Genomic DNA, 12,742 nt, shown 5'->3' on the forward strand with positions numbered 1-12,742 from the left:
TTATCCACTCATCGACTGGCATATTTTTGGCGATTGCAAATAATGCTGCTATGAACATGAGTGAAAATTATCTATTTGAGTCTCTCCTTTCACTTCTTTTTGGGAGGGGGGTCTTGAAAAGTACAAAAATAGTTTCAGGTTTATTCTAAGGTAAATAAATTTTGACTTACTACTTTCTATAAATTGGAGACAAAATACTCTATCAAATTTGTACATACATATTAAACAGAACTGATCTGCTACTTCAAAAGCTTTAAAATTTCAATACTTTAAATTTTAATGTACTGACATGAAAATTATGAGCAATTAAATATTCAAAATACATATCCAAGTTTCTAAAAAAGTCAAATATTTTAACTTCTAAAACAATTTAAACGGGGGCTGTATTAGTGGCAGAGACAGCCTCAGCATGCATCCATGAGATCCCTTGGGTTTGCACACACATGAACAAATATTTTAAAAAACCCAAAACACAAACTGCACTAATTCTCTAAACTTAAAATTCAGTAGATAACTAAAAAATTCTATTGGAGTTTATACATATATCAAAAGTTATCTTCCAAAAGCATGGGAACAGAAGGGAAACAATTTAGTGTGTCAGAACACTTAAAACAATAGATCATCCAGGGTTTCTGGGTCCATTCCTTGTTTCCTTTTAAGACTTTTCAACTCCTTAACAATAGCATTTCTTAAAATATGGACACGGTAGTCTCCGGAGCACTAGGAAATTTTACAGAACTTATGCTAAAGCAAGGGACATATTAACAGTGAAATAAAAACTCGTCACTGTCCCAAAAAACTACCACTAACGAGTAATAGTGCATAGACAGTAACATAAATGTTACATAGGAAATCTGTCTTAGAGGTCTGAAAGGGGCTGTGAGGCTCAGCATACACTTGTCCTTGTTCCCCTTACTATCTTTTAGAGTGCTGTGGCTGTCTGAATAGACACCACCAATTTCATGATTACATACTGCCTGGAAGGTTTTAGCCTTTATCTCCCCTCAATGTCAACAGTATATTTAAGGGTTTCAAAGGCTGCCATCAAGGAGGTATTCTTAGATCTGTAAGCCAAGACATTACTCCTTAAAGACTGACTGGACCAGTAACTCACATGCCTAAGGTCTGTATCCTAGCCAAAAGGGTAGATAACACAGTACTGTCTCTCAGGGCTGAGTTATCTTTGTAACTTACTCTCAGAATATTCTCCTGCCTTTTGTAGAATGCCTGTGTGGAGAATTTCAGCTGTACCAATCTTAAGGGATAATTTAGGAACTGTTCTCACTGCTGCTAATTTTGTTTTCTTAAATCAGCTTTAAGTAGTCTAATATTAATGAAATTGAATTTAGGAGTGGATGAAGGAGGCTATAATCCAACACAGATCTTGTGAGATACAGAAGTGTTACTTTTATCTTTCTCTGTAAAGTCTGGGCAATTTGAAGACATCAAACTTCAGTCCTCAGACTCTGCAGTCACCTTGTCAATGTCCTAATGCTTCATAAACTGTTTCTAATTAACACCCTAAATGACACCAGGGTTAATAATATTGTATAATGCTCTTAGACCTGACTTTGGACAAGCCTTTACCTGGATGGCTCCAAGCTAATTAATCTATTCTATGCAAAATCAGTTAATGTGACAATAGCTTTGGGTTAAGCCTGAAAATTATCTTAGATACCAACAGCACTATTAAAACTGTAAATTTTTGGACTAAGACATGTACATTACTTTATGCTTCTCTAACTTTAGCATTTACCTAATCTGTAATTGCTGCATATCTTAATTTTCTAGAGTTATTTGGAAAATTAAAAGAAGCCTTCTCCTTTCTATTTATCTGATCTGTGGTTAAGATGGGTATGTCCGGTGTTGCACCAAAGAAAACTGCATCTTAATCTACTCATATCTCACGAATTCTGTCCCAAACATCACTTCTGTATGATTAATATTCTCGGATCTAGATAGGACTTTCTACTTTGTATTATACTCTTGACTTCAGCTTCTTTTTTCTTTTGGCATTTCACACAACCCAGATTATACAGTAATTCTGGTTGGTGACCTTTTACTCCTGGCCTGGAGCTATGTCTTCACATAGCCATTACGGAATATCCGTATCTCTGTCTTATACATAGTGGAGGTTCAAGAGAAATTAGTCAAGATTTCATACTTTCAAAAAGTACCTAAGTCCTTATCAGAGATGGACTTACAGATACTGGGGAAGGGAGAGAATTTCAGCCTGTGAAAAGGAGCGGACAGATTATTAGAGTAAGCCTGCCTTGCTACGTTTCCTGGTAGAAGATTTGTATAAAAGGTAAGATTATCATTATGATATCAGCCAAATAAACAGAGGACATAAACATTTCTCGTCTCCCAAAATACATACAAGTACACAAACAATCCTCAGGACACAGGACTATACTTTTCCTTTACCTTTTTAAAGGAAAACAAAAAGATTCCAAAGAAAAATAGGATAAACAGAGAAAACTGATCATGTCCGTATATGCATTTTCATGATGGTCGAAAGGGGTAATTTTTCTGAGCTGAAGAGGCTAACAAGTTAGGAAGTGTCATTTATCTCTTCTAGCATCTTTAGGCCTGATTATGTGGAATACTTCCTAGAATAACACTTAAAATGTTAAATGAAATTGTAGGTCCTCAGGAGGAGGTAAGGAGTAGTAAGAAAAATCTTTATCTTGCTCTGTGAACTTCTTAAAGAACAAAGCAAGAAAAACTACAGATTTCCCTTCTTGTAAGAAGCAAATCTTAAGAAAAACCAGTAAAATTTAATTAATTAATTAACAGTTGGCTCAGAAGTCTTCAACCACTGCCATGAGATATGAAGTCATCCTGTAAAGGAAAAGTGATTTCCTAATAATATTCTCCTTATCCATCAATTCTTTTTCCATACATATAATATCCATTTAGTAGGAATAATGGAAGATAACATTTATGCATTTTCAACGTAAGTATAATATTCTTTAACTCTCTTTGCATTGACAGTGGGACATATCAGTCCTTACTAATCTGGTCTTTAAATTTGTCTACCCAGTTTGACTATCTATATAAACTGCCATCTCCATCACTTCCTTTTCCTTAATCATACTCATTTGTAGTAAGTTTGAAAAAGTACCCCTAGCTTAGAAGATGTGTAGCAAATACTTGTCAGTTGTGCTGAACACATTCCCGTGGCTCATGCAAGCCAACATTGCTTTTCCTACACATTTTCTTCAGTACTGCATACTAAGAACTGGAATAATCATTTCAAAGAACAATCTAAATGCCTAATTAAAGAAAATAAGGACAACATAGTTAACAGAGAGGGAACCAATTACTGAATTTCTTCCAAGACCATTTGAAAATAAAAGGTAAGTGGGCTAAAGTTCATTATAGTCCCTTTAAAATAAATTTACATGGTCCTTTGAAAACTGGTAATTAATATTTTCAGTATTTTACAACAAAGAACAACATTAATAAAGTTCTATAGGATCTTTTCATTTTACAGAAAATTAAGGGGTATGTAGACTAGCCTCATAAACCAGGAAGAAATAGAATTCAACAGTTAGGAAAGATTTTGTAATAGAGCCAGAAATTAGGGTTAGATATGATTTGCAAAAAGAGGAAAAACCTTTAAGGCTAGGAGACCAATATGACAGTCTTACCAATATCACAGGAAAGTATGCTAGTGAGAAAGAACTGAGGCAAAGTGTATACACTGAAAGAAGAAAAAAAAAGGGGAGAAGATGGAATTTAAAAACAAATCTTTGTTCAATGATGGAAACCATGAATGCCCAGCATAAGAAATGGAATCCATAAAACAGATTCAAACAGATATCCAGATTAAAAACTCCATTGAAAGCAGCAGAATGGGTCGATGTGAGGACAGAATATCAGATATAGGAGACAGGATTGCGGTTAGCCATCATTGAGAGATTTCTTAAAAATAGCAAGGGACCAAGAGAAATCAATCCGGCAGCTGCTAAATGATGGAAAGAATATTAAGATTCAATGGTTGGGCTGGAGATTTAGCTCAGCGGTTCCGGCGCCTGTCTCCCAATTTCGATCACCGGTACCAAAAGAAAAAAAGATTGATTGGAGTCAATGGAAAAGCAGGAAATAGCACAAATGACATTAAAAAAACACCTGTTCTCAGAAGTAATGGCAGAAACCTTCCCCAACAGGGAAAAAGAATTTGACATACAGATAAGTGAAGTATGTAGAACTTCAATTAGCCATAATAAAAAAAAAAAAACCCCAAGGCATGTAACCGTCAAGATTCCAGAAATTCAAGACAAGGACAGAATATTAAAAGCTGTTAGAGAAAAGAAGCAAATCATCTGTAAAGGAAAACCCATCAGAATCTCAGCAGACTTCTCAACACAAACTCTCAAGTAAAGGTGAGCTTGGAGTGAAGTATTTAAGCCCTAAAGGAAAACAATCTCCAACCCAGATTGATGTACCCTGTAAAAACAAATCTTTGTTCAATAATGTGTAGAAAGACCATTGTAGTTCTTTAAGCATGGACAGAATGAAGCAGTCATTTAAACCACTGCATACAGTATAGGCCTGTATATAGGGACTGATTTACATCAGAATTTGATAGTACTGATGGCTTAAGTAGAGCACAATAATTTGGTAACTCATGTAATGCTGTTAAATAATTGTTATGTACTGGGCCAGGGATTTAGCTCAGTGGTGCCGCACCTGCCTTGCAAGTGCAATGTCCTGAGGTCGATCCCCAGTACAAAAAAAAAAGAAAGAAAGAAATTGTTATGTATTGAAATTTCAAGATTCCAAATTTAAGATTCTGAAAAAAATCTCAAGATACATTTCAACCTGGTACATGAAGGTATGTCAAATATATATTACAAGGAAAACAGAAAATTAACAAATGGGTATATCATTTATAATGCAAAATGTATAAATTACATCCTTCAGTTAAATAACATTATTCAATTCCATTGAAAAACTGTTTCTTCAAATTTCCAAATTAGTAACAAATAATACTTTCTCCCATACAAAATAATGACAGTGATTTCTTTTAATTTGCTGGATACTTCAGTTTGTAAGAATTGTTTTATAGTCTCCCTTTAAAAGAAGCAAGCAGAAAGAATATAGCAAATATTGTTTTTTCTTTTTAGAGATGATGCTAGGGTAAGTGTGAAAACTATTTTAGCCAAAGCTGATAAAGCAAAGCTATTCTCAAGCTGTAGGCCAAGTAATGCAACTGGGGAAAATGGGGTATGGGTGAAGGGGGAACAGAAACTTCATTATTTGAGATGAATGTGATAGCTTGAAACTCTGGCTTTTAGGAGTCAACATGTCCGTGTATCTCTGGCATACTTGTTTACAAGAAGAAAGCAAGCATTTAAGGAGGATGGTCCATTCATCCTAAACACATCCTACATACCACTTTAGGTATGGATGCCACAAATGTTTGTAAAAGTACCAAAAACTATTAAGTTCACCAATGATTTTTTTTGTGCTGCAGAGTTTTTAACCTTTGAAAATGATTGTTTCACATCATACACACCTCATTTTTATAAAATAAAGAATAGTGGGAAGAGCACCAGCCCAGGAATTAGGAAACACAGGTTCTAGCTATCATTCTATTTCAGTGAGCTCTTAAGGCCCTGGCTCAATTTTAAGTGAAAACAATGAAATTATTAGATGCAGAGCTTTTCCAGCAAGAATATTATACTAAATCCTCCCTTTCTTCTGCTACCTAGATTTTTGAGGGCCATCACATGCTATGTTAACATTAGCTTTATATAGTTAGGTATGATTCTTTTTCTCTTTGCTCTATAGAAAAAAGAAATCTAATTTCATATTCCATCAAAAATACTAAGAATATTTAACCATTCTGTATGACATCTCTGAAGGCAAAAAAAAGTAAATCTTTTGGGAACATTACTGAAAACACCTAAAACAGCATCACACAGACAGGAAATTTTAACTAACAAATATTTTAAAATTTTAAAACCAAGAAACCCATTGGAAAGTTATACAGTTTGTGTCACCCCTGGTCGAAGATTAGGAGTACATGCAATTCCTGCATTTACTGAGATTATCTTTTCTACCCTTTTGCCTACGTAGTTCTTGGCTTTGAAAAAAGAAAGGACTGATCAGAGTTACTGAATGAATGGAAAAATAAATGAAAAAAACATAAGGAACAGCTCAGTGTGTATGAAACAAATACAAAATATTTGGGAGTAACGTGAATTTCTTCCATTCATACATGTATGTTCTACACTTTCTTTTCTAAATAGCCTAAAGGTGATTGATATCCTACATATGAACTCCTTGGTAGCTTTCCTCTGTGCATGTAATAAAATCAAACTTCTCCATACACCCTTAAAGGCCTTGCACGAACTAGCCTTAGCTTACTCCACCCTCAGTCTCACCATCTTTCAGTAACTTGAAAGCATGACATTGTTTCCACTTTAGGGCTTGCACCCATGTTTTATTTCCTCTTTATTCCAGTCTCAAATGCTACTCTTTTAAAGAGATCTTCTGAACCCCAAATCTAAATTATTTTTCCCCAGCACCCAGTTCTTGACACTTACAGCTGAAAACTGTGATCCATGCCAAGTATTCCATCTGTGTGTTTACTTGATTAAAGTCTACTGTGTTAAAAAGATTTAAGATTGAAGCTCCATGAGGTCAGTGACCATGTGTTTTCTTCAGGACTCACATGGACAATAATCTATTAACAAATGAAAGGGACAGGAAGAACCTGCAGTTATACAATTAAAGACTCCACAAAATATAAATTGAGATAATAACCAAAATAGTTTTTGTTTTGAGTCAAGAATTCAAAATATTAATGTAATTTATGGCTTGAATTCTTCTGGAAACTGTGATACTTAAATTGTTTTTAGCTACACTAAACTCTACATTAGAAAAACCCACCTTCTAATTACTTAAAATCTCTAATAAGACAGCTAACTAGAAAGACTATTAAGGTGAGGTCAATCGCATGTACAACTCACTAATCTGCTAAATATAATATTTTACCTGGCTAACATCCATTAACTGTAACATATAAAATCAAATTCCTGATTTAAAGTATTAACACTAATTTATACATATAAAGTTATTTTAAGCATTCCCTGACAAGGCTGGAAAACCTTTTTTAGAAGGGTCATTTGGATGGTGGGAGAAAAAAAAAGTGACATGCTGGGCCAGGGATTTAGCTCAGTGGTACCGGTGCCTGCCTTGCAAGCGCAAGGTCCAAAGTTTGATCCCCGGTACCAAAAAAAAAGTGACATGCTTCCTAACTGATTAATTTGGAAAGATTTTAGAGAACTTGGGCCTCATGAATTATTATTATTATTTGTTTGCAGTGGTGGGGATGGAACTCAGGGCTTGGTATACAGTAGGCAAGTGCTCTAACACTGAACAACATCATAAGCCTCTTCATGAATTATTTTGAATAGATAATGTAAGTGTGGTATTGTCAAAAACTAAACATTCTTGTATATTTTAGCGTTTCTTTTGAGATGTAACAAGCTTCTTAAAAGGTACAGTAATAAAATTTACACTTGAACCATTCATTTTTAAACGAGCATTTCTTAAAAGAATGAGTAATTTCTTCCTGTAACCTGAGGTACAGCATATGTTCCCAAGAAAAAATATTTTTAATCAATGTCCTAAACACCATGAAAGCAGCAATTTTGCCTTTATAAGTTTTCTTTCTTGGGTAGTCAACTGTAACTGTTGAAGACCTCACCAGTGGAGCTTATCCTAGCTCAAACATATGGGATACTCAGCTGATATCCCAAATCTTCCCTCCTTTTTGACCTTCCTCACCAACATCAAGGAATATAAGCAACTGTTACGCAGATCATTTTCACATTCTTCCTGACTGGGAGGAAGTAAATGTTGGCTCAAAGTTCCTGAACAATGACCTTCCTCTCTTGCTTTTATGCTCTACAGTGCCATTATCATCTAGCATCATCATTAGAAGCAGAAACTCAGACTTCAACCTAGCTCACTCTTTCACTATGGTAGGGACAAAAAAAAGTTGTATGTACAGATTGATACTTAATGCTAGAGTTGCATATCTCAGTTGCTTCAGTTTATTTGCCACTTTACTAATTTCTTAGCAGCTCTTAAAAATCAATTTGGAGTAAAATAAAGCATGACAAAGTTTACATGAGAAAAATACAATAGTTTAAACAATAAAATGTTGAAAATGTTCAGCCTTAACTAGATTTTGTTTTAAAACAGTAATAATTTACTACATTATTTTTGCATATGTGGATAAAGTTGCCTTTTTATGACTATTTTTTGGGCAATGATTTGAGCACTGATGCTAGTTTATCATAAAGTTCTTACTACAGTATTTGGCAAAATGAAAACAGCTATGAACAAATTAGTTTATTTAAAGTGATGCCTTCTATTAAAAAATCATGTTGTTCTTACTTTTCTAAGTTAAAATATCTTTTGGTGGACAATAAAATCTTTTGTAAAACAATAGCACTAAGTGCCAAGTTATATTTTTCTGAAGTGATTTTACTAGGCAAAACTTACCGAGCTTCCTCCTCCCATTTTTGAAATTTCACTTCTCTCAAGACATCAGGTTTTCAAACTCCTATACCAGGGCTTGAAATAAGACATAAATACATTCAAATCACAGCTTAGTCACTTCTAGTTTTCTGACTTTCTGTAAATTCTGCACAGTTGATGGAAAGATTAAATGCGAGAACATTTAAAATTTGCACATAATAAATAAAGAAAAAGATGTTCTCTAACTTGGGAGATGTATATTTGATCTCTTTCTGGACCTTAGAAGTCAATTAAATCCCGAAGGGCTTTCCACTTCCTGAGAACAAGTTTCATTCCTCAGGAACAACCCCCGCCCTCCCCTATTCTGGGTGGTTCCATTACCAAAAGCATCTTCAGAGACTCCAACTACTTAGCTGTCCCACATGTAGATCTATTTCCTGTATCTTCAGCCTCTTTTTGGCAGGTTTCATCTCTTTGGTTTATAAACATATTCAAGATTCTCCTTTAAAAAATTACATGTATATAAACCTAGAGTCTAATTCTTTATCTGAGAGTCCTTTAGAATCAAATTTCTTTAACTCTCTCAGGTCCAAAATGGTAATCTAATATTCATCATCAACTCACTCATTATTCAGGATCACTGACAGTGTTTAATAATTTCAAAATGCAAATAGTATTTTTCAGTTTCCAACTGTTTCATGACCACTTGGGCATGTAACATCTCTGTCCTTTCCTCCCTTCTTGCAACTAAATTCCAACCTTGTTTTTTCTGATGGCCTTGTCCTTTTTTTTTGGTACCAGAGATCGAACTCAGGACCTTGCACTTGTGAGGCAGGTGTGGTGCCACTGAGCTAAATCCCCAGCCCTCTGATGGCCTTGTCAAAGGTTTTTATTTTTAATACATTTGTCCTATTTTTTAATCCCATTCAAACTCAGGTGTTTACCACTTATTCACTAATAAATCCTAAGTTTAGAGTACTAAATCTGTTAAGATTTCAGATCTCTCCCTTACATTCCAGTCCCTGGATAACTTAATTGATACCTTTTTTTCCTTCTCATATAATTTATTTATTTATTTTGGCGGTATCAGGGATCGAGCTCAGGACCTTGCACTTGCCAGGCAGGAGCAGTGCCACTGAGCTACATCCCCAGCCCAACATATAATTTATACTTATTTATCTATCCCCCTTCCTCCTCCACCCTTACTCATCAAGTCAAGGCTATTTCCTGTTTATCTTTTTCCAATCCTCTTGGCCACATCATTTCATTGTTATAAAATCATTCTCTAATATCTACTTCATACCCTTCTAATTCATACTCTATATTGCTAAGTGTTGTAACTCGCCTGTTAAGATCTTTCAATCTTATAAGCCCTCTTGAATAAGCATAAATTCTCTAGCATGCCATACATGATTTCTTCCTACTTCCTGGTCTCTAGTCTTATTTCTGAGAACTTCTCTATCTACTGGACTTGCTACTGGATAAGAGACATATTACTTTTTTCTGCTCCTCTGCCTCTGCACATACTGTTCATTCTTTGTCGGTGAAATCCTCCCCAACTCACCACTCCCCATTCAAAAAAAGCCCAAAAAACCTCCCAAACAATTGCCTGCAGTGGTGGAGCACACCTGTGATCCCAGCTAGTCAGGAGGCTGAGGTAGGAGAATGGCAAATTCCATGCTCACTCAGCCAACTTAAGCAAACCCTATCTCAAAAAAAAAAAAAAAAAAAACCAAACAAACCTGAGACCAGGGATTTAGCTCAGTGGTTCTGGCCGCAGGTCTTGAAAGTGCAAGGTCCCACAGTTAGATCCCCAGTACCAAAATACAAAAACAAACCTAAAAACCAAAATGTAAACTGTGGTGTTTCAGATATAAGCCTGCCATCACAAGTTACTAAATAATATTATTTTCTTTGATGTGCAGAGAATAATTTTTACTTTTGTGGGTGGGAATGACAGACTTAAAGAGTAAGAAATTATCAGCATACTAACCAAGACACTAATCAGAAGCAAAATATCAAGGTCATAACCTGCAGATGGCATTTTCAGGAAAAGTTTATTACGTGAACTATGTCAAATGATTCTGATTTTTCAAAACACATTTAAAACAATCTACTACATTCAGAAGCAAAGCAAGTTTGTGGCCACTGGATAAACTGGTAACATCTTTTGATGGGACCAGAATAGACTTGAACACACCAAGTTAATGGGGCTCTTTCAATCCCCTTCCTTCTTTTTTATTATTATTATTATTTTATTATTATTTTTTGTACCAGGGATCGAACTCGGGTCCTTGTGTTTTCAAGGCAGGCGGCGGAACCACTGAGCTAAATCCCCAGCCTCCCCTTCCTTCTTTATCCAGATCTACAATGAGCATGTACTCTATTTCCTTTCTTTTTCTCCTTTGTGGTGCTGGGGATGAAAACCAGAGTCACTTACACACTAGACAAGAGCGCTCCCACTGAGCTATGCCCCCAGCCCTGTGCCTATTTTCTTAACCCTAATATTTCATGTGATATAATAAATCTAATATATGCCAAGACAGCGATAATGAGTATCAATTCTTTAGCTGCATATAATATTTTCAAGAGTAAAGTCTTTAATTTTCACCTTTTCAAACACCAGGAAGCTTCATGGCGGGAACTAAAATAAAGTTATAAATAGACTATTCATTGCATATTTTCTAGTGATTTTCCAATATGACCTATGTTTTTGCACTTATACTTTAATGATGGTCAATTTTAGCAATATTACAGAAAAGGGAAAACACCAACATGGGGAAAAAGCCAAATGAAATCAGATTTGATCCTAATTTGCTTTGATTTTCTCTGTTACTTTCTATGATTAGCTGCTTCAATTCCTTTAAATGCAAGATGATGCATACCCACTGCCTTCATCACAAAGGTGATGTGTACGTTAATGTGCCAATTCCTGTAATACAATCTGAAACTCAAGCACAAAGACTCTGTATACAAAACACTTTCTCAACAAATTTGCATGATTTTCAAAGAAAAAGGGTATAAAATGCCTTACAGAAGATAAAACTGAGTCACTATATATTAATGAAATATATAACGGCAATGACTGGTTCTTCCCATCTATATTTCAGAATAGATGCGACAAACATTTATCAAATACTGACAGATAATTATAAGCTGTGATATAGATTACGAAAGTAAAGTAGAGTGCTTTATGAAAACAAAGTAGGGGGCAGGAGGCAGCACCATTTATTTACTTGTCATCTGTTTTAATCCTAATAGTTCTTTGCTTAGGCTATCACCCTTGTACAGAGGAAATCAGAGCTTCAGCTGGTAATTTGGCCAAGTTCACACAACTTCTAAGTGGGAGAGCCAAGAACACATATTAAATACTATATTCTGTCCACTTGATTTTGCTAGTATCTACATACCCAATGATCCCACTAAGAGCGCATCTTTGTCCCCCCCCCCCGTTTAATGAGGCTGAATAAGACATCCTATTTAATAGGTCAAACTGCTTCCTTTGATCCCTCTCTCTTCTACTTATTGCAAAGTATTTACCACTAACACACAGTACATTTTACTTGTATGTGTACTAGGTGGCATAATTCAGGTGAGTGGCGGCGAACTTAGGTGGCACAGCCGGCTGTTTGTTATCGCTGAAAACTCTTAAAAAGTTCGCATTCACTGTTCTAGGAAGTTAGGAATCTGCTTGTTTTGTGCACAGATGTATTTGTCCCCTCAACACACCTGAACAAAAAACCCCGACTACAGTGACTGACACATACAAGGTAACTATTGACTCATTCTTTCTTCCCACTTTTCATCTTTAGCTGTATGCAAGAATTTCCTTAATCTTCACTTTTAATTCCTGAGAAAACAAAATAGAGCTATATCTGAGCCAAATTTACACTTAAATAATAGATGTATTCTAAAATTATTTTGTTAAAAAAAGGGGGGCCTGAAATGATGAGTATCATTTAAAAAATTTTAGCCAGCTAAAAAGTAAAGATAAGCAAAAACAAACCATGAAATGTAGAGGATGCAGATGATGATCAATGGTTATATTTAAGAGTTCCTGGTATGTCCTATTATTTAGAGGTTAAATGTCAGCCACAGACGAAACACAAGAATCAGAGTATCCCTTATGTTAAATGCATGGGGCCAGAAAGCTTTGATTTTAGAGGTTTTTGGATTTTGGGAATATTTGCATGGTTTTATCAGTTTGGGCACTGTTAATCCAAAAATCAAAAATCCT

The 12,742-nt window shown here is 35.2% G+C and overlaps 1 protein-coding gene across 6 annotated transcripts in view; it reads right to left on the reverse strand.

The window, feature by feature from the left end:
• Abhd17b (abhydrolase domain containing 17B, depalmitoylase) overlaps window positions 1–12,742 on the reverse strand; it is a 37,070-nt gene that overhangs the window by 19,973 nt on the left and 4,355 nt on the right. For 2 of the 6 annotated variants that reach the window (XM_021252716.2, XM_087184098.1), the window contains exons 1-2: window positions 8,530–8,601; window positions 6,561–6,700 (exon numbers count right to left, since the gene is read on the reverse strand). The exons of 1 other annotated variant lie outside the window; for it this stretch is intronic. Coding sequence is in view for 1 of the 5 variants with exons in the window: in XM_021252715.2 (XP_021108374.2) it covers window positions 8,530–8,547 (18 nt within the window). In the remaining 4 variants the exon portion in view is untranslated. Of the gene's footprint in view, window positions 1–6,560; window positions 6,783–8,529; window positions 8,602–12,742 lie in introns of those variants that run through there. 3 more of the 6 variants (XM_087184099.1, XM_021252714.2, XM_021252715.2) reach the window with 2 other exon arrangements.

The sequence above is a fragment of the Heterocephalus glaber genome, unplaced genomic scaffold, assembly GCF_053883595.1.
Source record: "Heterocephalus glaber isolate CG9 unplaced genomic scaffold, H.glaber_assembly_v1.0 deba00001481, whole genome shotgun sequence".
Lineage (NCBI taxonomy): Eukaryota > Metazoa > Chordata > Mammalia > Rodentia > Bathyergidae > Heterocephalus > Heterocephalus glaber.